At 36.3% G+C, this 25,419-nt stretch overlaps 2 protein-coding genes across 4 annotated transcripts in view; one reads left to right on the top strand and one right to left on the bottom strand.

Moving 5' to 3' along the window:
• The window catches only part of LOC134752769 (protein ERGIC-53), a 182,043-nt gene that overhangs the window by 60,957 nt on the left and 95,667 nt on the right, over nt 1-25,419 (top strand). The window lies entirely within an intron of this gene.
• LOC134752772 (small ribosomal subunit protein eS21) lies at nt 14,838-16,916 on the bottom strand. 3 transcript variants are annotated; one of them, XM_063688467.1, is made up of 4 exons: nt 16,824-16,915; nt 16,685-16,743; nt 16,361-16,552; nt 14,838-14,905 (listed from the first exon to the last, which is right to left on the bottom strand). In XM_063688467.1, exons 2-4 carry the CDS (start codon nt 16,732-16,734, stop codon nt 14,896-14,898), a joined length of 252 nt encoding a protein of 83 aa, XP_063544537.1. In that variant the 5' UTR covers nt 16,735-16,743; nt 16,824-16,915; the 3' UTR covers nt 14,838-14,895. The 3 variants fall into 3 exon arrangements, with proteins under 3 accessions (XP_063544537.1, XP_063544538.1, XP_063544539.1); XM_063688468.1 differs by having other exon boundaries at nt 16,685-16,826; XM_063688469.1 differs by lacking the exon at nt 14,838-14,905 and having other exon boundaries at nt 16,357-16,552; nt 16,824-16,916.

The following is a 25,419-nucleotide window of genomic DNA, read 5'->3' on the forward strand; positions in this document are numbered from 1 at the left end:
TTATAGAGCTGTATCTCCTAAACCGTGCGTCGTAGCGCAAAAATAAACGTTTCGGTCCCGTTTATGTAACCATTAATTTATATTTAAAAACAACGCAACAAAAAAAACAAACAAAAAACTTTATAGGGCTGGGTCTCCTAAACCATCGTAGCGCAAAAATAATCAAATTTTCGTTCCCCTTTCTGGAACCCCAAACTAATATACAAAAAACACAATGAAAAAAAAAACCAAAAAAAAATCTTTATAGGGCTACATCTACTAAATCGTGCATCGTAGCGCAAAAATAATCAATTTTTCGTTCCCCTTTAAGAAACCCTTAATTAATACTAAAAAAAAAAAACAGGAAAAGATCTTTATAGAGCTATATCTCCTAAACCGTGCGTGGTAGCGCAAAAATAACAAAATTTTCGTTCCCCTATACGGAACCCCAAAGTAATATACAAAAAACACAATGAAAAAAAAACAACAAAAAAATCTTTATAGGGCTGCATCTCCTAAACCGTGCATCGTAGCGCAAATATAATAAAAAAAAACCCTTTAAGAAACCCGTAATTAATACTTAAAAAAAAAAACAAAAAAAACCAGGAAAAAAAACTTTATAGAGCTGTATCTCCTAAACCATGCGTCGTAGCGCAAAAATAATAAAATTTTTGTTCCCCTTTATGCAACCCATAATTTATATTTAAAAAAAACGCAAAATTTTTAAAAAAAAATTATAGGGCTGTATCTCTTAAACCATGCGTCGTAGCGCAAAAATAATTAAAAAAACCCCTTTAAGAAACCCGTAATTAATACTTAAAAAAAAAAAAACAAAAAAAAACCAGGAAAAAAACTTTATAGAGCTGTATCTCCTAAACCGTGCGTGGTACAGCAAAAACAATAAAATTTTCGTTCCCCTTTATGCAACCCATAATTTATATTTAAAAAAACGCAAAAACAACAAAAAAATCTTTATAGGGCTGCATCTCCTAAACCGTGCATCGTAGCACAAAAATAATCAAATTTTCGTTCCCCTTAAGAAACCCTTAATTGAAACTTTAAAAAAAACCAGGAAAAAAACTTTATAGAGCTATTATAGCTATATATATAGATATAATATCTCCTAAACCGTGCGTGGTGGCGCAAAAATAATAAAAGTTTCGTTCCCCTTTATGCAACCCATAATTTATATTTAAAAAAAAAAACGCAAAAAAAATCATTATAGGGCTGTATCTCTTAAACCATGCGTCGTAGCGCAAAAATAATAAAAATTTCGTTCCCCTTTATGAAGCCCCAAAGTAATATACTAAAAACACAATGAAAAAAAAGAAAAAAAATAACAAAAAAACTTTATAGGGCTGTATCTCCTACACCGTGCATCGTAGCGCAAAAAAAAAACCCTTTAAGAAACCCCTAATTAAGATTGAAAAACGCAAAAAAGAAAAAGAGGGAAAAAATCATTTTAGGGCTGTATCTCCTAAACCGTGCGTGGTACCGCAAAAACAATAAAATTTTCGTTCTTCTTTATGCAACCCATAATTTATATTAAAAAAAAACGCAAAATTTAAAAAAAAATCTTTATAGGGCTGTATCTCCTAAACCATGCGTCGTAGCGCAAAAATAATAAAATTTTTGTTCCCCTTTATGCAACCCATAATTTATATTTTAAAAAAACGCAAAATTTAAAAAAAAACATTATAGGGCTGTATCTCTTAAACCATGCGTCGTAGCGCAAAAATAATTAAAAAAACCCCTTTAAGAAACCCGTAATTAATACTTAAAAAAAAAAACAAAAAATAACCAGGAAAAAAAACTTTATAGAGCTGTATCTCCTAAACCGTGCGTGGTACCGCAAAAACAATAAAATTTTCGTTCCCCTTTATGCAACCCATAATTTATATTTAAAAAAACGCAAAATTTAAAAAAAAAATCTATAGGGCTGTATCTCCTAAACCATGCCTTGTAGCGCAAAAATAATAAAATTTTCGTTCCCCTTTATGCAACCCATAATTTATATTTAAAAAAAACGCAAAATTTAATAAAAAAATCATTATAGGGCTGTATCTCTTAAACAATGCGTCGTAGCGCAAAAATAATTAAAAAAACCCCTTTAAGAAACCCGTAATTAATACTTAAAAAAATAAAAACAAAAAAAAAACCAGGAAAAAAAACTTTATAGAGCTGTATCTCCTAAACCGTGCGTGGTACCGCAAAAACAATAAAATTTTCGTTCCCCTTTATGCAACCCATAATTTATATTGAAAAAAACACAAAATTTAAAAAAAAAATCTATAGGGCTGTATCTCCTAAACCATGCCTTGTAGCGCAAAGATAATAAAATTTTCGTTCCCCTTTATGCAACCCATAATTTATATTTAAAAAAACGCAAAATTTAAAAAAAAATCATTATAGGGCTGTATCTCTTAAACCATGCGTCTTAGCGCAAAAATAATTAAAAAAAACCCCTTTAAGAAACCCGTAATTAATACTTAAAAAAAACAAAAAAAAAACCAGGAAAAAAAACTTTATAGAGCTGTATCTCCTAAACCGTGCGTGGTACCGCAAAAACAATAAAATTTTCGTTCCCCTTTATGCAACCCATAATTTATATTAAAAAAAACGCAAAATTTAAAAAAAAATCTTTATAGGGCTGTATCTCCTAAACCATGCGTTGTAGCGCAAAAATAATAAAATTTTCGTTCCCCTTTATGAAGCCCCAAAATAATATACAAAAACACAAGAAAAAAAAAGAAAAAAATAATAACAAAAAAACTTTATAGGGCTGTATCTCCTAAACCGTGCATCGTAGCTCAAAAATAATCAAATTTTCGTTCCCCTTAAGAAGCCCTTAATTAAGATTTAAAAACCTAAAAAAGAAAAAGAAAAAAATCTATATAGGGCTGTATCTCCTAAACCGTGCGTCGTAGCGCAAAAATAATCACCTTTTCGGTCCCCTTTATATAACCATTAATTTATACACAAAAAAACGCAAAAAAAAGAGATTTTTTTTTATAGGGCTTGATCTCCTAAACCATGCGTCGTAGGGCAAAAATAATTAAATTTTCGTTCCCCTTTATAAAACCCCAAAGTAATATACAAAAAACACAATGTAAAAAAGAAAAAAAAACAATAAAAAAAACTTTATAGGGCTGTATCTCCTAAACCGTGCGTCGTAGCGCAAAAATAATCAAATTTTCTTTCCTCTTTATTCAACCCTTAATTTATATTTAAAAAAAAAAAACGCTTTCACTAAACTGCTGTAACTCGGAAACTTAGAATCCACAAAGGGGACTACTAAATTATGACACATATTAAAGCCTATATGTATATACTATCAGTAATATATGATCATTGTCAAGAGGGCGCTGTTCATTCTCATGTATAGGGTGACAGTTCAGTATAGTATGAAAAAATATTGTATTTAATGAACATCATCATCATTGTAATTAATGTTGCTTGCCACGCTTAAACATAACAAAAATCGCAATAAATTGCGTCTTAAAATAAACTTAAAAAGTCTACTAAAAATCGAAACAAAAGTATTTTTTAAGTCGCTGATGTGACATTCTCAATCAAAAGGTAGGTACCACTTTGTCGTTTACCATAAAGACGAAATTTGATTATATCTTTATACAAATAACCTGTCAGAGAAATTGGTACCTTTTGATTATGAACGTCACAAATGTTGGTCAGTATGAGGAGTGCAGCCTACAGTTTATTTTTAATTATATTTATATACCTACTACGGTAAGATTGATAAGACAATGTAATTATGCCTCCGAATGAAATAAATACACTGTATCGCAAAACTAAGTGGCGAGACAGCTCATAATGCCATCTCTTTCACTCTTGGTTGGTCTTAACAAGGGTAAAGGAGATAGTATTAAGATCTCAGTCGCCAGCTGATATTGCGGCAAGTATAATAAGCACCCCACCCGCGTAGGTACCCTTCCCCGCGCACGCCCTTCTTGCTCAATTGAGTTTTATTTTGCCAGATAGTAAAAAACCGTGGATCAAAATGACCCAAATTATGAATGATGTCTCAATGTGGTATTATAATATTGTAGACGTAAACTTAATAATATGAATTTTTTTTTGTGGCAGATACAGGGTGTTAATTAGAAAAATTTTTTTTTTAAATAAAAGCGGTGGATGAATTTGACACAGATTTGTTTGAATAACATATAACAATGTTCTGTAAAGTACAACACTTCACTTATCGACTCTAATATTTTTTTAGGCGTTTTAGGATCAATATTAGGTATTTATTAAATGCCATTATAGCCGTGGATGAAAATGACACAAAATGCGTGTGTACGTCGGAAGCCACTTTGCCTTTACAGGGAAACAAAGAATTTCGTCTCTAATATTTTTTTTACAGAATGCTGATTGAAAAAAGAAATACCTAAATTTCTACCTAAGCAAATACCTAGGATGACACAAAATATTATTTTTAGGTTTAGTATATGGTCTGGAAACTATATATAAAAAATAAGCAACATTAATATTCTTATAACCTCAGAAGTTATTGGTACAGGTCTATTATGCGTGAGAATAAGGCAAATACAGACGAATAAGTCCTCCACACTTCGTCGTATTCGGACGAATAACGCGCATAACGAATAAGTTATTCGTTATGCGCGTTATTCGTAATAACACCTAACGAAGTGTGGTGCCAGCATTAGAAGCATTCTTTTTTGAAAGGATTTCCACAAACGTCAGGTATCCATAAAACACATTGACACCAAGCAGAGTGGAAACATTTTCAGTACCTAGTTAGGTAACAATGTGTGTAGTTAATGTGATTGTTGGTATTCTGTCTAACAAAACAATGTAATACAATCCTATTGTATTATTTCGGAAACCACGGAACTTTAACTAAACCTAGGTATATATAACTCCAATTTCAGAACTAAACAAAGTCGTTAGAAGTTTGCACATACAGGGCATCCGGTTTACACTTAAGGTGAAAGGCTGTTGTTTGTGTGTTGACACACGAAATAAGTAATACGTATAGATAGTTGAACTTAAACTATCGGAGACATGTTTCAAAATATTTAGATCAGTACGGTTTCACTTACTATTATTTTTAGTCGCTTTTGGCGACATGTTTCGGATTCTTTGGGAATCCTTCCTCAGGCACGAGTGTCCGCGGCGGTTGTGCGTCGTCGTGTGAGTGAAACCGTACTGATCTACATAGATAGTTATTTGATACCGACTTTGCTTGGCCTGGTTGTTCACAGATAGTGAGCCAGGCCCGGGGCTGCAGCCCCTGCTGCTGTCCCTGCTGCCGGGCCGAGTGCCGCCGCGGCTGCGTATAGGTATCGCAAGCTGGGCTATAAACGCGAAAATCGAAGTTCGCAAATTGCAGGCATTTTTCTCTGTCACTCTAATTACGCCTGCATTGGAGTAAAAGAGAAAAATCCCCGCAATTTGCGAATTGCGGTTTTCGCGGTAGCCCCTCTGAGGCCAAACACGCCCGTTTATTTATCTCAACTTAAATTGCGAGACCTATATGCAGTGACGGATTTGGCTTTAGATATGTTAATGAGTTCGTTAAGGCAGTGGTGGAGGCCGAAGCCAGGACCGTAGTATATATTTACTAAATCTGCTAAGGTAATCTGCCACTACCTATAGAGCGCAACATCGGAAACCTTTAGCTTGTAACTTGTAACCGATATACCTAGAACTTTTTCCAGCAAAAACGAGAGATTGACCAAATGAAGTATCGATAAACCGACTTATCGATAAGCAAAACAAATCAAAGATAAATATATAATAAAAGTAAATTACAGTGAGTGTTAATAATACTGTTACCTTCTCTCCTTTAATATAGGTACTAGTCATTAAAAATAACTAATATATTAAAGAAGACAGGCTACTACTATTTTTCCCTTTACGAGTAGAGGTACCTACGTATCGATAAGTTAAAATGTCGATATTTCATTCTGTCAATCGCTCGTTTTGCTTTGTACGTCTAGTAATCCACCCGCACGATCATATCAGGCCGGTTGGAGAGGGCTAAGCTGTAGGCCTAGCACATGACTGGCGCGACAATATCTCGCGGCGAGATCGACTACCCGTCTTTATCTACCTATGTTAATTAAAGAGGGACGGGTAGTATATCTCGCCGTGAGATACTGTCGCGCCAATCACATGATATGCTAGCCCGGCTGATGGGTCAGACAGATAGACATAGTTAAGTTTTAAATTTATAATATTAGGGATATACTTTGAGGGAAACTTTTTAGCTCAAGTTTTTTAGTTGAAAAAAGCTGCATAACAGTAATATTCATATATATATAGGTAGTCATCCTACGTATATTTATTTATAATAACTGATGTTTCTCTCGACTTAAATGATAAAGTAGAACTTCTGATGAAGACTCTATAAATTATAATGATGGCATAACGGCTAGGTCGGATTCATTTTTGGGAATGACTCATTTGAAATTTGAATGCACCTATTCCCATTTGTGCCGTGGGGACATATGGGAATACAACCGATGGCCTGGTTGTTCGCAGATCGTCAGCCTAGCGTGGGGATGTTGCAATTGCTGTTGCCCCTGCTGCCAACGCTGCTACATGCCGAAGTGCCGCCGCGGCTGCAGCTCATAGGTATCGCATCGTAAGTTGAGGCCACGCAGCACACATTATTTATATTTCTTTATTTTCCTGTGTGTATTACAATAGCCTCAACTTGTTGCGAGATCTATATGCAGTGGCGGATTAAACTCTAGATATGTTATTAAGTTTAGGCAGTGGTGGGAGCCGTAGCATTTGCTGCAACTGCTAAGGTGATCCGCCACTGCCTATAGGAGCGCTATTGGCAACCCTAGCAACCCAAAAAGTTGGGGGTATCTAGTCATCGCAAATTCAAACTTAACACGACGCGCGCATACATGAGGGCGTCCGAAACGTCGCGCGGGTGCACGGAGCGGACGCACGATTGTAGGTAAAATCCGCCGCACGCGCCCGCGCGCGTCAGTCAGCCGGACGCCCTTATGTCGAGTCGAATGACACTTATGACATTTCATTTTTATAATAATTATAATATATGGAGTACCTCTAGCTGTCACTTAAAGTGTCACGTAAAATGTTTGTAACATTTTTTGGAACTTTAGTAATAAAAATACGGTAAAAACATATTTCTCCACTTTTCAGAATTTTTTTACCAGTTAATAATTCCTATCATTCTTATTTTCGTGTATACATAACACGTACAATATGTATATGATTTATCATTTAACCGTAGTCGTACAAAACATTAATTGTCATTACCTTCCTGGCATCATTTACCTGGTTTTATTATCCAGGAAAATGACGAATATAGCTAATATAAATATGTTTAGCTATAAAACTGGAAATTTAAGCGCATCCTTAATCCATTTATTTACAAATATTACATTGGATTAAAACTTTAGCCTATTTTATAAATGCGTAATTTTCCCGGCCCAAATTATTACTCTCATTGATAAATTATATTAACTTTTAGCTGATACCTTTTATACCCTCCAGCGCCTATCTCAAATTTCTGTCATAACTGGTAGGTATTTTCTCCCAACAACCCAAAAAAAAACAATGCTGGCGTCATTTTCCTGGTACGGACGTCATACTGGTCCAATTTATTTTAATTAATTATTGCTTCTAAACTATTTACTTAAAATAGGAGTGCCTTATGTATCATTCAAATCCTTTTTCGAAGGTGTTTCTTATGTCATTGGGATTTATTGAGTGTGGTACTTGGTGGTTGTTCGCAGATTGCCAGCCAAGCATGGGCCTGTTGCTCTTGCTGTTGCCCGTGCTGCCGCCGCTCCTGCGTATAGGTATCGCATCGTAAGTTGAGGACACGCAACCAAACATCGCTATTTTTAATTCCTAAAGTCACGGATAGACTAGGGACGTAATAAATGTCCCACGCCACGTGTCGCCGGCAACGTCGGGTCAAGTGCGGCCCTTCAACCGACGTCGCCGGCGATACGTGTCGTGGAACAATTGTCCCTTAGTCTATTCGTGGCTTAATTTGCCTTTGCGCAAATTTACTTTAACCTCAACTTGTTGCGAGACCTATATGCAGTGGCGGATTGGATTTTAGCTACGTTAATGAGTTCGTTGAGGCAGTGGTGGGGGCCGTGGCATTTGCTACATCAGCTAAGGTGATCCGCCACTGCCTATAGGAGGGGCATTCCACTAAAAGGTCATCTTTTGAGGGACGTAACGCGTATGACAGCTGCCTTAATAACCTGCAGAAATTATATACAGTTGAAGTTTAAGCTAAATTATCAAACGTTATCATGCAAGGTATCGACTTCTTATAGCTTTCAGTGGCGTAACTAGGGGGGGGGGCAGAGGGGGCAAGTGCCCCGGGCGCCATCCAAGGAGGGCGCCAAAATGGGCAAAAGGCAGCAGCAGGAAAACTTTTGTCAGTCATCAGGGGGCGCAAATTTGGTGACTGCCCCGGGCGCCATATTCTCTAGCTACGCCCCTAATAGTTTTCACATGTCATGTCACATACGTGCCCGGCACTTCTGATGGAATGTCCTAATGAGCGCAACTAGGCAAGGGACCCTATTAAATATGAATTACCAGATCCGACTTATTTTCCCAGATTACGAGATTATCGACTGCACATTATTAGGCATTGCTCAATATTGGATTTCCCCATTTTCGGGACGTGGATAAATACCTTGAGAATTAAGACGTTCCAAAATTTGTCTATTATAACCCTCGGGGTCTTAGACTTGTTAAAAAAAGCCAATTCACTCAAGTTTTTAAGACCTTCTCAAGCCTTCAACTTCAAAGGAAAGAGTGTAGGTATTCCCATCTCAAACGCCGGGAACGCACTTACCTCTCTGGCGTTGCAGGTGTCCATGGGCGGCGGTAATCGCTTACCATCGGACCTGGATATGTCCTTATACTACGTCCAAAAGAGAGGTATGGACACTGTGAATGTCATCTCGATTTGTGTGGTAGGGCACAGCATAGCGGATGTCATTCCAGATCTAGAGCAGAGCCCAACTGGCCAACTGGGGAAGTACCTCCACCTTACAGAAAACCGCAGCCAAATAACACTAGACCCTACTCATAGTGTTGTGTTCCTGCCGGTGAGTAAGGTTGCCAGAGCTCAACGAGGGTGCGGAGTGTTAGGGTCGGCAACGCGCATATAACTCCTCTGGAGTTGCAGGCGTACATAGGCTACGGAGACTGCTTAACATCAGGCGGGCTGCTTGTTTGCCACCGACGTAGTATTAAAAAAAAACAATCGATTTATCTGCTTGTTTGCCTCTTATATCATTAAAAAAAGACGAATTTATAAAGTTCGACTTATTTTATTTTATGAAGCTCGGCGGGTCGGCTCGGGTACCTACGTATAATAAATTAAAGATGAAATAAAAAAAAATAACGGCAAGATTATCTACACCGTTTATGTAGGTACGGTCAAAAAAAGGAAGGAAATAGTAGGTACTTTTAATTTATATGAAATCTCTAGCGCCTATTTGTATGGTAATTTTCATTTTGACAAGGTACCGAGGAAATGGTACTGAAATTAAATTCCAATACTGTAATTTGAGATTTTACCGCATATTGTTCCTGATTTAGAACTATAATGATTTACTTCTGTTCTGTAGAGTTCTTTTTAATCTAAAAAGATAAACTACCCTACAACACTATATTATCCTTTTCCGAATATTGTGGTTGTCCTCTTACAAATACAGTTTTCCCTTTTGTCCGCAGATTGTCAGCCAAGCTTACGGCTGCAGCACTTGCTGCCGCAAGAAACCGTGTAGTCCTCCTCGCTGCCCCGGCGGCTGCAAGCCCAAGTACTGGTGACCGCCTGTCCCATACCCTCATGGTAAGTCAACATAATCCTGTAAGTTGCAAGAACTCCAAATAATAGATTATTTGTTCTTGTTAATATAATACTTAATGTTTTGAATAATAAATGACAAATGACATTGGAATTAAAACTTTCGACACGAAGAGTGTATTTTTGACATTTTAATTCTTATTTACATTTGCTTATAATTATTTATTTATTTTAAACTTTATTGAACAAGAACAAGTACAAAAGGCGGACTTAATGCCTTGAGGCATTCTCTACCAGTCAACCACTGGGCCAAACAGAAATTGTTAAGGTGGGTGCAGTGCGATGCGAAAAAAAAAATTTCTAAATATAAATTCTAATACTAACGCCAATATACAAACTAGTAATATTTATATATACTTATTGTATGTTAAAATAATTAATCAAAAATTCTCCTCTCCTTGGAATTGTAAATTATAGTTATAGTTGTAGTTATAGTATATTACAGTGCCCAACAGGGTTCACAAAGACCTAGCTTATAAGTTTACCACCTGTACAATTACTTTGTGAATTTGCAATAAAATATTGAGTATTGAGTATAAAAAGCCTACCCGAAGTGTCTCCAGAGTTCTTACACCTTTATCAATAAAATTATGATTATGCTGCAACTCCACGTGGTCTTTTATCAATAATCTTTCTGACCCAACTGCTTTCGCTTCCACGGTATTTTATTAGCATAAATACAGGAAGAGTTTATTCATGCAGGTAAACAATACCTAAATACAGGCAAAAAATGGTTCATTATCGTTTTTTTATAATTTAAGATACCTACAGTGTAAATTTGAGTATATGAACCACAAATGAAGATTCAATACGTCCCGGCCAGTCCCGCTGAACTTATGTCCAACATGCGGTTTTGGTGTTTAACGAAGATCAAATCAGGATTTAACATGGCTCTGATCTGAGGGTCTGTGGCCTCGCAAGATGGTTCACAGTGTGACATTTATGCTACCGGGTTCACCCACACAGAAGTTCCGATTCTCAAAGGATAACTGGAAGAGATCCCTTAAAGGGATAAGTTTGGCTTTGTACCTACTAATGTGTGCAGTTTTTTCCTGTTTTATGTTTTTTTTATGTACAACATGTTTTAGGTAGTAGCTATCTACTACGGCGGTAAAATCGCGCCGTAACACAGCCGTTGCATTCGAGCATTCCCTTACGGATTAAAAGGAAAATAACAAAGTCTGTCTCCCAGACATTATTTGTAGGTACTATTGGACTAATATAACTATATTAGTCCAATAGTACACACCTGTGTTAAAATAAAATTAAAATTGTGTTTCCGCAGCTCGCATGGCTCCTGGCGCGGCTGGCGTTCCTGCTGTGGCTGGCGCTGGCGGCGGCCGCCTGCGGCAAGAAGAGCATCGTGTGCCGCCCGGCGCCCGGCCAGCCGCCCGCCTGCCGGCAGGGCGTCATTCGTGAGTATATACCTACCTGAGTCCGTACCTTTTAGAGGTGGAAGGGCGTCCAGACGAACCTGGTATGCCGCCCGACGCATGGCATCGTTGGTTAGGATCTATCTGATTAGGGGGCACCTCGTTAAGGGTTAAGAGGGCATTGAGAACCTTGAGTGCCGCCGGCGCTCGCTGGTTAATAATCTACATTAGTTACATAAGGCGTATTCGCTAGATCGAATCGCTTAGCATGACTTGCGTTGTAGCGCGTAAGTCCATATGTCAAGCGCGACGTTCAAGTGTAAAACTCAAATGTAAAGGTAACTACAGACTTCTATTCAAAATTTGCAATATTTTACCTGTCAGTTTAAAACATAAATACCTTGTTGCGATCAATAACCATGGCCGGCAGGAGCTTAACTCAGAGGGCATTAACACCAGTTAATCACACACACATCACAAAGGCTGTGACTTCAGCCAAACTATGCGTTCCTAGAATTAATAACTACTACGGGGATAGAACCCTTAGAAAAAGAATTCCATACTTAGTTAATAGTTTGCCCGAGGCCATAAGATGTGAAAATAAGAAGTCTAAATTTAAATCTATGTTAAAAATACACTTCAATATTTTGGAGTAATTTAAGTTAAGTACATATGTAACTAGAGACTGATGACCTCACAGTCAAACTCTTTATTGAGTTTTGACTTTGTTATTATTATGATTATAGTATGAATATGAATACTCTGTATTTTATTAAATAAATAATAATAATAAAATAAGTCACGTTAAGCGGTGGAACTTCAATAGATATAATATTGAGTCTTCAGTTAGACGATCGCTCTCATGCCTGAGCATACCTACATTTGTCAATATTGTCTGCAACATATGCGGACAATATTGACAAAGTGCAGACTGCAAAGGCGGTGGTCAACATGCTCAGCTGATTGACACAAACACACGTAATCTTACGGAATGTCCCGCATTATTGCTAGCGACAGCCGTTTTAACAAATTTTACTTTATAAAGTTTAACTTAGAAAAGCCCACAAAATGAGGGCAGCACCCGACGTGTACCTAGCGAATAGTGACTGTCCGGGGGGCGTGTACAATTTCCCTTAAATATGACAGCGTAACCTGCCACCGTGCCCTGCTTTTTCGCGTAATAGGTCATGTTTGTTGTGCTACATATTGCTATTGTTTATTTGCAGGCGCCGCCAGCCGCCCCGCCGCCGCTAATGTTCCAAAATGAATCACAAGTCAATAAACCGCAATATATGTGCTACTAGTCAATAAACCGTACTGTTGAATAGTGTCCCAGCTTTTCATTCCTACCGATATGAGATAACCCATGGAATAGGCTGACCGTTGTAAGCGAGCAGCTTGGTCAAAAAGACATTCATAAAAATAGGCACAAAATAGGTAAGTCCCCTTTCCGTACACTGGTGGAATCCCGCCTCTAGCGACTGCGTGAACTCGATCGCATTCTCTCTCTATCGCGCCAACTCATTAGTGCGAACGAGATGGACTGCGATCGAGTTTACGCAGTCGCTAACGTTAACTGTGAAGTGTCAACTCGTAGTACGGCTACAGGATACCTCAATATTTTGCACCGACTGAAAAAAAAGTGAGGGAGTGTCATAATAAACGCGATGTGTCCACTGCCGGCAAAACGTCCCACTGTGTCGCTTGCCATAAGGACGAGATTTGCTTGTATCTTTATACGAATAACCTGTCAAAGCGCCCTTATGGCAAGCGACGAAGTGGGACGTTTTGCCGGCCGTGGACACACATTTTCATGGAGCAAGGGCCGGTACTGACGGCGTGCAGTTTTCATACAAATTGCAGTCCGTCCGTCAAACTTCTAGTAAATTATGACGTAGAGTTAGACCAAGAAAAGTCTGCAACGATTTTGATAGCATACGCTGTGCAAGTGTTATTTTAAACGTCAAACTTCTACGTATAAATAAAACTTGCACTTTCTTGGTCTAACTCTACCTTGCAAGTGTTATTTATAGTATCATTGCAGCTGACTCACCTGGGGCTGGGCCTAAACTCTAATCATTAATGATGGCATGGCTTGGGTTGGGCCACATTGTCATTCCTCGGCCCGGCCACGACATCGCGCGGCGGCGATAGGTGGGAACGAAAGGTCCGATCGCTGTCTCGCTCCAACCTATGGCCGCCGCTCGCCGCTGCCGCCGCCGCGCGATGTCGTGGCCGGGCCGTAATAATGTCAGACTGTGGAAAGTATGAATTGGACTAAAGTTCATACTTTGTAAAGGCGAGATTCCACTAGTGCGCGTCACAAGCATTTTTGTACTGAATATGCTTGTGCCGCACACGGTTGGAATCAGGGACCGGCCCGCTATCCTTTATCGGGGTTTTATAAGGGTATTGCATAAGGCTTAACTCACCATACCCTTTGCCAGACGAAACCCTTTGTTTTGCTTTTAAAAACCCTTATATAAAGCTACCACATTTGAGTAATCGGTAGCCCAAATACCCTTATCATCCGCTCACCAACACCTTGCATATTGCTTATAAGGGTTAGCCTTATAAAGGGCTTCCCTTTTAGCATATAAGCGTGCTAATTTAAGTCGTCTACCTTGTTCATAAAGCACACATTGCTTCGAATCCGAGCGATCGTCGGCGGCGACGGCGGCGTTCTTTGACTAGGCACGTATTTTCTTTCCTTTTCATACACTACCGTAGATATATACTAATCCTGTCTCTTTCACGCAAAGGGAACCTTTATAAAAACCGCTTAAAGATAAGGGTAACCCTTATTTTTGGTTAGCTTTTCGGTAAGGGTTAGTCAAAGGTAAGGGTATGAATGGGCTTGCAGTTCAAAAGGGAAAGTCTTTCAATGTGTTAGCCGTGTTTAAGTGTCGCCCATTGAAAGGGTTTTATCGCGGAAAGGGTTGTCCGGTCCCTGGTTGGAATACATTAACTCAATAGGCAGCTGTCAGACCACAGAAGCTAATATATATTCTCATAAGTAGTCCTTTTTCGGACAACATTTATTTCATCTATTAAGGGCTCACCATGGGCCCACCCATTACCAGTCCGCCGGACGATATCAGCCTGTCAGTTAGCAAAGATAGATAGAACTCCGTCTAAAATTTGACAGTTTCGAACAACTGAGAGGCCGATATCGTCCGGCGGACTGGTAATGGGTGGGCCCCTTTACTGCCCTTGCATTGATGTCATGCATCATCAAATTAGCTCTGTCGCGTCCAAAGAGTATAAATAATTAATAATATAATATGTATAGTCACGTGTACGTGACGTTAGAAATGGATGGCTCTATACATTTGTGCATTACCTGTAATGCACAGACATATTGTTTGTTTTGTTTTGTTTATTATTGTATACATGTACAGTACAGTGATGCATCAGAATACATGGTGTTAAATATAATCTTAGGAATAGTACATGCTACCCTGTGAGGGCATTACAATGACTTATTTCTATTGATCAAAGTGTTACACAAAATCTTAATCTTTGTACAAAAAGTCGATCGCTCATTTAAGCACCAGTTGGACAGCTGCCTTATAGATTCCCACTAGGTATTGGTATGTATATGAAAACAAACTACATTTCAGATTTTATACTTTTTTTATTTTTTATAAATTTATTCTTACACAACTAACTGCATCAGTAGTTCCTGAAACAAACAAACAGTTGTTTAAGTTTGATACTTATGATTGTTATGAAGGACAACAACCACACAACAACCTACATCATCATTATTTAGAAACTGAGGGCCATTTAGAAATGTTTTTGCCAAAAATATAATTTTTGGTACCATCACCCACACTGTCAGTTCGTAAACCGTATTGCGCAAGGTAAGGTAAGGTCTACCGATGTACAGTTAGAGTGTTGCTGTTTGGACAAGCTTTTATCGCTGACTACTTTTCTTTCCACAGGCAACTATTACTCATCAATAGGTTGCATTGTTCTATCACAGAGTTCCTACTTCCTATGGGCACCTCGTGTCATAAGCTTGATGGTACAGTTGCCATCATATATATCGGAGTGGCCAAGGTGTTCACAATATCTGAACACGCACTCTAATGCCTTGACAATAGAGGCGTGTTCATATATTTGTGAGCACCTTGGCTGCTCCGATATATCTGATGGAGACTGTACCATAATATTACAGTCATCCGACTTACATATGTATGCAAATTTTCAGCTTCATCGGAAACCGGACAGCGGATCAAATTTAACTTGCAAGATTTGATTACACACAGACAGACAACTAAATAGAATATTTTTATCCGCCTCTTTTGCTCCAAAATACAAATGATGTTTCCTGAGTTTTTGTATAAAAACTAAGAATGCCAAGAACTAAAGAATATTTCAAAATGCCAAGTTTCATCACAAAATATAATCACTGTTTTAGAAACAGAAAAGACAAATTAGAGTTAAAATCTTAGTTATTCATGTCTGTCAAATCTAAATAAGTTATTGAAAATCATTTCTCAGACAAAATTTAACATATATTGGTAAAACACTATTAGATACTAATTCCATGCACCAGAGGTATAAATAAACTCATTGCTGGACTATCAGCCCACAGACAGCTTGGACAGTTATCATACGATAAATGTTCACAAAATATCAGAATAATTTAAGGTAATTTATAAATGTTTTGTCTGCTTGATTAATTCTTATGTGTATAATGTTTGTATGTTATGATTACATTATTGAACTGAGTTGAACATTCTGTGTTTGGGAAGGGTTGCATCAGACTTTAAACTCACAAATATAATAGTTCTCGTATTTGTATGCCAAAACATGGACCTGGATACGAGGAAACTATTAAAAAAATATATTGGGGCACACAATACGTTAAAGAGTGGGGCTACTGTGTCACAGGTGCATAATTCTATACATTCAACGACCTTAGACCTTGATAGAGGGTAACAGAATAGAAAGATCATTCATTCGTCATATTGCTGATAAATATCTTGCCGCTGGGTTAATTTAGTCAAATGCAAATGTTTTGTTGTTATTTACCTGAGCACAACATAATTACTTAGGGTTATTCTAAACAGCGCATCTTTAGCTAATTTGAATCTAGAAAACTAGCCTAAATATATAATTTGAGACTCACTTTGTGAGAATGCCGTCCTTCTTGGTGAGCCTCACGATGCAGTCGTCGCTCTCGCCCATGCGGCGGATGGCGCCGCACACCACGTACATCTTGGAGCCCTCGGCGGCGCGCCCCGACGCGGGGTCCACGTCCGCGATCACCAGCTGCACGGACGCGTGGTCCTTCGCGTGAATCAGGCGATTGCTCGCGGAGCTGAAAACGACAACAAAACACTTCACAACGCAGTCTAAAAATATATTTTCCGCATTTTTACAGCTACCGCGGCGAAGAAATACACAAATACTTGGTCTAAAGTTGATAGAATAACCTAACAATGACACTAACCATTTCCTGGGGCAGTACAGGTCAACGAATTCACCGGCGTCGTTCTGCATTTTGATTATCTGAAATGCACAATTTTACACTGTTCAGAATAATTTTCGTATGGTTTAATGTATATTTTTTGTGGAAAACACGCACTAACCTATAATAATCGCGAGGATCACGGAAATGACAGAAGCGAAAAGAAAGATGGCGGGTGCAGTGTTGCCAGGTGAGCGGAAGAGAATTATCGTATTTGAGCGTAAAAAAGAGGTAAAAAAATAAGCTTCCATGTCCAATGTTATAATTATAGACCTGTACCAATAACTTCTGAGGTTATAAGAATATTAATGTTGCTTATTTTTTATATATAGTTTCCAGACCATATACTAAACCTAAAAATAATATTTTGTGTCATCCTAGGTATTTGCTTAGGTAGAAATTTAGGTATTTCTTTTTTCAATCAGCATTCTGTAAAAAAAATATTAGAGACGAAATTCTTTGTTTCCCTGTAAAGGCAAAGTGGCTTCCGACGTACACACGCATTTTGTGTCATTTTCATCCACGGCTATAATGGCATTTAATAAATACCTAATATTGATCCTAAAACGCCTAAAAAAATATTAGAGTCGATAAGTGAAGTGTTGTACTTTACAGAACATTGTTATATGTTATTCAAACAAATCTGTGTCAAATTCATCCACCGCTTTTATTTAAAAAAAAATTTTTTCTAATTAACACCCTGTATCTGCCACAAAAAAAAATTCATATTATTAAGTTTACGTCTACAATATTATAATACCACATTGAGACATCATTCATAATTTGGGTCATTTTGATCCACGGTTTTTTACTATCTGGCAAAATAAAACTCAATTGAGCAAGAAGGGCGTGCGCGGGGAAGGGTACCTACGCGGGTGGGGTGCTTATTATACTTGCCGCAATATCAGCTGGCGACTGAGATCTTAATACTATCTCCTTTACCCTTGTTAAGACCAACCAAGAGTGAAAGAGATGGCATTATGAGCTGTCTCGCCACTTAGTTTTGCGATACAGTGTATTTATTTCATTCGGAGGCATAATTACATTGTCTTATCAATCTTACCGTAGTAGGTATATAAATATAATTAAAAATAAACTGTAGGCTGCACTCCTCATACTGACCAACATTTGTGACGTTCATAATCAAAAGGTACCAATTTCTCTGACAGGTTATTTGTATAAAGATATAATCAAATTTCGTCTTTATGGTAAACGACAAAGTGGTACCTACCTTTTGATTGAGAATGTCACATCAGCGACTTAAAAAATACTTTTGTTTCGATTTTTAGTAGACTTTTTAAGTTTATTTTAAGACGCAATTTATTGCGATTTTTGTTATGTTTAAGCGTGGCAAGCAACATTAATTACAATGATGATGATGTTCATTAAATACAATATTTTTTCATACTATACTGAACTGTCACCCTATACATGAGAATGAACAGCGCCCTCTTGACAATGATCATATATTACTGATAGTATATACATATAGGCTTTAATATGTGTCATAATTTAGTAGTCCCCTTTGTGGATTCTAAGTTTCCGAGTTACAGCAGTTTAGTGAAAGCGTTTTTTTTTTAAATATAAATTAAGGGTTGAATAAAGAGGAAAGAAAATTTGATTATTTTTGCGCTACGACGCACGGTTTAGGAGATATAGCCCTATAAAGTTTTTTTATTGTTTTTTTTCTTTTTTACATTGTGTTTTTTGTATATTACTTTGGGGTTTTATAAAGGGGAACGAAAATTTAATTATTTTTGCCCTACGACGCATGGTTTAGGAGATCAAGCCCTATAAAAAAAATCTCTTTTTTTTGCGTTTTTTTGTGTATAAATTAATGGTTATATAAAGGGGACCGAAATGTTGATTATTTTTGCGCTACGACGCACGGTTTAGGAGATACAGCCCTATATAAATTTTTTTCTTTTTCTTTTTTAGGTTTTTAAATCTTAATTAAGGGCTTCTTAAGGGGAACGAAAATTTGATTATTTTTGAGCTACGATGCACGGTTTAGGAGATACAGCCCTATAAAGTTTTTTTGTTATTATTTTTTTCTTTTTTTTCTTGTGTTTTTGTATATTATATTGGGGCTTCATAAAGGGGAACGAAAATTTTATTATTTTTGCGCTACAACGCATGGTTTAGGAGATACAGCCCTATAAAGATTTTTTTTTAAATTTTGCGTTTTTTTAAATATAAATTATGGGTTGCATAAAGGGGAACGAAAATTTTATTGTTTTTGCGGTACCACGCACGGTTTAGGAGATACAGCTCTATAAAGTTTTTTTTTCCTGGTTTTTTTTTTGTTTTTTTAAGTAAAGTTCGTAGATTTCAAACAGTCCCCTTTCGGCTTATCCTTTGTCTATTGTTAAATGAAACCGCACGTGCTACTTACTAGCATAAAAAATGGTATGGCCGTTTTAACCGGTTATTCAATTACCACTCTATAGAGATTGCAATAAGGTTTAAAATGAACTAATGGGAAAACATATTCCTTAGCTGTGTGGTCTTTGCGGTTACTGAGTGCCGGCAAGTCGAACGCTACAGAACCAGTCTAAAATGTGTCATCGATATGCGTAACAAAGGCGCGTTATCGGAGAGCGCACTTACACTGTTTTTTTTAGCGTTGGACTAGCCCGCGCTCGCCACGATGCACGAACCAGGTAAAGGACAGGGACGGATTGCGATTAAAACATTTTGATGGATTCATGACAAGTATGTATTTACATATTTAAAACAAACAATAATAACATTTTTTTACTATTCAGTTAAATAATAACATTAGGTAATAATCCGTTTTACAAATAATCAACTATTAAAATATTCCTCTCTAATGTTACAGACTAAAAACTAAAACTATATTTAACAAAATTAATACATACATGCCCTTTTTAAACAATATCGGCTTTTTTACAATATATAGGTATTACAGACAAATTTTTAATAAACTAAAATAACGTTTTTTTATACAATGTAAATAATAAACAACCAGCCAAACAGTAATGAGTTATACATACATAAAATATAAATTACTAACTAAAAATATAAATAAACATGCATTGGTACAATATAAATAAAGATGTAGATATATTCAATTAATAAATAACAAAAATCACGACTACTTTTTTTAACTAGTTTCTTCGTCTTCGGAATCTTCTGTCACATTAATTATGACAGAGGGGTGGTTGTTTATTATTTACATTGTATAAAAAAACGTTATTTTAGTTTATTAAAAATTTGTCTGTAATACCTATATATTGTAAAAAAGCCGATATTGTTTAAAAAGGGCATGTATGTATTAATTTTGTTAAATATAGTTTTAGTTTTTAGTCTGTAACATTAGAGAGGAATATTTTAATAGTTGATTATTTGTAAAACGGATTATTACCTAATGTTATTATTTAACTGAATAGTAAAAAAATGTTATTATTGTTTGTTTTAAATATGTAAATACATACTTGTCATGAATCCATCAAAATGTTTTAATCGCAATCCGTCCCTGTCCTTTACCTGGTTCGTGCATCGTGGCGAGCGCGGGCTAGTCCAACGCTAAAAAAACCATTTTTTTATGCTAGTAAGTAGCACGTGCGGTTTCATTTAACAATAGACAAAGGATAAGCCGAAAGGGGACTGTTTGAAATCTACGAACTATATTAATTACGGGTTTCTTAAAGGGGTTTTTTTAATTATTTTTGCGCTACGACGCATTGTTTAAGAGATACAGCCCTATAATGATTTTTTTATTAAATTTTGCGTTTTTTTTAAATATAAATTATGGGTTGCATAAAGGGGAACGAAAATTTTATTATTTTTGCGCTACAAGGCATGGTTTAGGAGATACAGCCCTATAGATTTTTTTTTTAAATTTTGCGTTTTTTTAAATATAAATTATGGGTTGCATAAAGGGGAACGAAAATTTTATTGTTTTTGCGGTACCACGCACGGTTTAGGAGATACAGCTCTATAAAGTTTTTTTTCCTGGTTATTTTTTGTTTTTTTTTTTAAGTATTAATTACGGGTTTCTTAAAGGGGTTTTTTTAATTATTTTTGCGCTACGACGCATGGTTTAAGAGATACAGCCCTATAATGTTTTTTTTTAAATTTTGCGTTTTTTTAAAATATAAATTATGGGTTGCATAAAGGGGAACAAAAATTTTATTATTTTTGCGCTACGACGCATGGTTTAGGAGATACAGCCCTATAAAGATTTTTTTTTAAATTTTGCGTTTTTTTTTAAATATAAATTATGGGTTGCATAAAGAAGAACGAAAATTTTATTGTTTTTGCGGTACCACGCACGGTTTAGGAGATACAGCCCTAAAATGATTTTTTCCCTCTTTTTCTTTTTTGCGTTTTTCAATCTTAATTAGGGGTTTCTTAAAGGGTTTTTTTTTGCGCTACGATGCACGGTGTAGGAGATACAGCCCTATAAAGTTTTTTTGTTATTTTTTTTTCTTTTTTTTCATTGTGTTTTTAGTATATTACTTTGGGGCTTCATAAAGGGGAACGAAATTTTTATTATTTTTGCGCTACGACGCATGGTTTAAGAGATACAGCCCTATAATGATTTTTTTTGCGTTTTTTTTTTTAAATATAAATTATGGGTTGCATAAAGGGGAACGAAACTTGTATTATTTTTGCGCCACCACGCACGGTTTAGGAGATATTATATCTATATATATATAGCTATAATAGCTCTATAAAGTTTTTTTCCTGGTTTTTTTTAAAGTTTCAATTAAGGGTTTCTTAAGGGGAACGAAAATTTGATTATTTTTGTGCTACGATGCACGGTTTAGGAGATGCAGCCCTATAAAGATTTTTTTTTGGTTTTTTTTTTCATTGTGTTTTTTGTATATTAGTTTGGGGTTCCATAAAGGGGAACGAAAATTTGATTATTTTTGCGCTACGATGGTTTAGGAGATACAGCCCTATAAAGTTTTTTGTTTGTTTTTTTTTGTTGCGTTGTTTTTAAATATAAATTAATGGTTACATAAACGGGACCGAAACGTTTATTTTTGCGCTACGACGCACGGTTTAGGAGATACAGCTCTATAAAGTTTTTTTTCCTGGTTTTTTTTTGTTTTTTTTTTAAAGTATTAATTACGGGTTTCTTAAAGGGTTTTTTTTTATTATTTTTGCGCTACGACGCATGGTTTAAGAGATACAGCCCTATAATTTTTTTTTTAAATTTTGCGTTTTTTTTAAATATAAATTATGGGTTGCATAAAGGGGAACAAAAATTTTATTATTTTTGCGCTACGACGCATGGTTTAGGAGATACAGCCCTATAAAGATTTTTTTTTTAAATTTTGCGTTTTTTTTAAATATAAATTATGGGTTGCATAAAGGGGAACAAAAATTTTATTATTTTTGCGCTACGACGCATGGTTTAGGAGATACAGCTCTATAAAGTTTTTTTTCCTGGTTTTTTTTGTTTTTTTTTTTAAGTATTAATTACGGGTTTCTTAAAGGGTTTTTTTTATTATTTTTGCGCTACGATGCACGGTTTAGGAGATGCAGCCCTATAAAGATTTTTTTGTTGTTTTTTTTTCATTGTGTTTTTTGTATATTACTTTGGGGTTCCGTATAGGGGAACGAAAATTTTGTTATTTTTGCGCTACCACGCACGGTTTAGGAGATATAGCTCTATAAAGATCTTTTCCTGTTTTTTTTTTTAGTATTAATTAAGGGGGTCTTAAAGGGGAACGAAAAATTGATTATTTTTGCGCTACGATGCACGATTTAGGAGATGTAGACCTATAAAGATTTTTTTTTGTTTTTTTTTTCATTGTGTTTTCTGTATATTAGTTTGGGGTTCCATAAAGGGGAACGAAAATTTGATTATTTTTGCGCTACGATGGTTTAGGAGATACAGCCCTATAAAGTTTTTTGTTGCGTTGTTTTTAAATATAAATTAATGGTTACATAAACGGGACCGAAACGTTTATTTTTGCGCTACGACGCACGGTTTAGGAGATACAGCCCTATAAAGATTTTTTCCTCTTTTTTTCTTTTTTGCGTTTTTAAATCTTAATTAGGGGCTTCTTAAAGGGGAGCGAAAATTTTATTATTTTTGCGCTACGACGCATGGTTTAGGAGATACAGTCCTATATTTTTTTTTACAATGCATGTGCTCGAAAAGTGCGTTTCTTACGGAGCCATATCGTGCGGAAAGTACTGCTTTTCCGCACTAGTGCTTTTTGTTTTCAATTTTTTTTTACAGTACATATGGTGCTACTTTCTCGCACTAGTGCGGAAAAGAGCACTTACCGTGCATATGTCGAAAGTTTAAAGGGCCATATGTACTGTAAAACGTACGATACACGTGCGAATAGGTAATTCGCAACTCGTGTCGATTTAAGACACTCCTTATAATAATTAAACTTATTTGCCCTGATATGTTTTTTTATTTACTCGCACAATGCATAGTAAAACATTGTATGATACACGTGCGTAAAGATGATTTCCGCACTTGTTGCATAAATAGCAATTTTTTTTATCAAAGAATGAAAGAAAGTCACGGTATTAATAACCAAATTTTACTTTAGTGGTACCTTTTCCCTATCACTGTCACAAATGTATGTGGCGTTCACGTAAACGCGATATTTTTAAGATTTCCCTGCGCAATGTTGCCAGCTCGCTCGCAAATCAAACATGTACTTACAGTTCTTTTGCATAATGGTGACATTGTACAATATCTATAAGTTTTAAATAGGTAAAAGATAATTCGACGCATTCTTTGCTTGCTTGTTGCTTGTTGTTGTGTTGTTTGCGTAACTTCTTTGAATAAGTTGCGTTAATTTGGCGCACAGGCGAAGTAAACATGCGTTGCGTACGGCAAGGTCACGCCGCGGCTCCACCCTGCACGGCCTCCGTTGCCCATTCAGACCGCCCGCTAGCTTCGTTCGAACGCAAATAATATTTTTGTAATATTTGATTAAGCAGTGGATGCAAGTGACACAAATTCATACATCTTATTTATCCCGCATTTCAAATTAATAAGATGTAAACTCTAATATCTTTAATATTCTTTTGTAACGGTGACAGCCTGTTACAACAAAATCATCAAATATCTTATGAAGCTATGCCTTAATAAGACACAAAATCATTTAATGGACCTATTTAAACGATTAAATTCGACCTAAGTAATTTTTTTTAACTAATTTTTTTTTGTGTCATTTAGAATATTATGACATAGTATCAGCTTGCAGTGGACGTAATTGACACAAACTATGTTTTCACACTAAAAACACTATCCTAAATGCAACACAGTTACATGTTTTCTCTCGAATATTTTTTTCTCCAAAATAATTCAAAATAAAAAATAATTACCACAAAATAACAAATTACTAGAAAAGCAAATTATATATATGACACAAAACAAAATGTAAGATTTACATCTTAACAAAGTATTCATAAGCGAAAACAGAATTGACTTTAATATTTTTATAACCTAGGGGTCAAATTTTTTTTATTTATTTATTTACATACACACAACCATCAATTACAGGAAATCCTAATTCGACAGTATGGAAATTGACACAAAAAATAGGTACAATACATTAGCTTACAGATTACAGTAGCACAATACGTAAAGCGTAGCCCTTGTGAATTCGTTCAGAGAACAAGAGAACAAATCTAACTCGATCGCTACTCTATTAAGGGTCCGAATTGCGCGCGTAAAGGGGGCCTGGCGAAGGAGTTGCGTTCGAGCGAGCGGCTCGGCCAGCAGGTAAATATAGCCAGCGGTACAGGTCTATTATGGATGGTATAGAAAGGATGCCAATCTCTTATAGCAGAATTGTTGCAAAAGTGACCATATATAGTCTCCATGGTTATAATCAAAGAAAACGCAATTCTAAATTTGGCAAATATTCAGAAAGAGATCGCTTTCTCGCTCTTACTTATGGGTACGTCGCACAATGACCTTGATGCGGTGCGATGGTGTGTTACGCTTTTAGCGCGTTATTTTGTTAAAATGTACCTAAACACATACGTGTGTTAATAATGCTGAAAGTCGATTCACTCACCGTAATTTTTTTACATGTACAAATTAAAATTATTAACTAGCTTTTGCCTGCGACTTCGTCTGCGTGGAGTTAGTAAATTGGGTAGCTTATTTTTTATCCAATATGCTTTTTATCGATTCCCCATACAAACTTCCACCCCCTTAAAGGATAAAAACTACCCTATGTCCTTCCCCGGGACTCAAACTATCTCTATACGAAATTTCAACTAAATCGGTTCAGCGGTTTAAGCGTGAAGAGGTAACAGACAGACACTCGCATTTATAATATTACTAGCTTTTGCCCGCGACTTCGTCTTCGTGGAATTAGGAATTTGGGTATCTTAATTTTAAACAAATCTGCTTTTAAATCCATCCTTTTTTTGACCTCCAAATTGGTCCACTATAAATTTGCACCCCATTTTTTACACTCTTAAGGGATGATTTCGGGGATAAAAATATTCTATATCCTTACCCACAGCTCAAACTATCCCCATACCAAGGTTTCATCTAAATCGGTTTAGCGGTTATTGATTCCCCATATAAATTTCCACCCCCTTGAGGGGCGAGTTATGGGATAAAAAGTATCCTGTCCTTCCCCGGGACTCAAACTATCAGCATACCAAATTTATAAAAATAAATCGCGTTAATGATTTTTAAATGTTGTTTCAGAATGCCTACGTTTTCCATGAATGGTCTTGACTTTGCCACT

This window comes from Cydia strobilella, chromosome 25, assembly GCF_947568885.1.
Source record: "Cydia strobilella chromosome 25, ilCydStro3.1, whole genome shotgun sequence".
Lineage (NCBI taxonomy): Eukaryota > Metazoa > Arthropoda > Insecta > Lepidoptera > Tortricidae > Cydia > Cydia strobilella.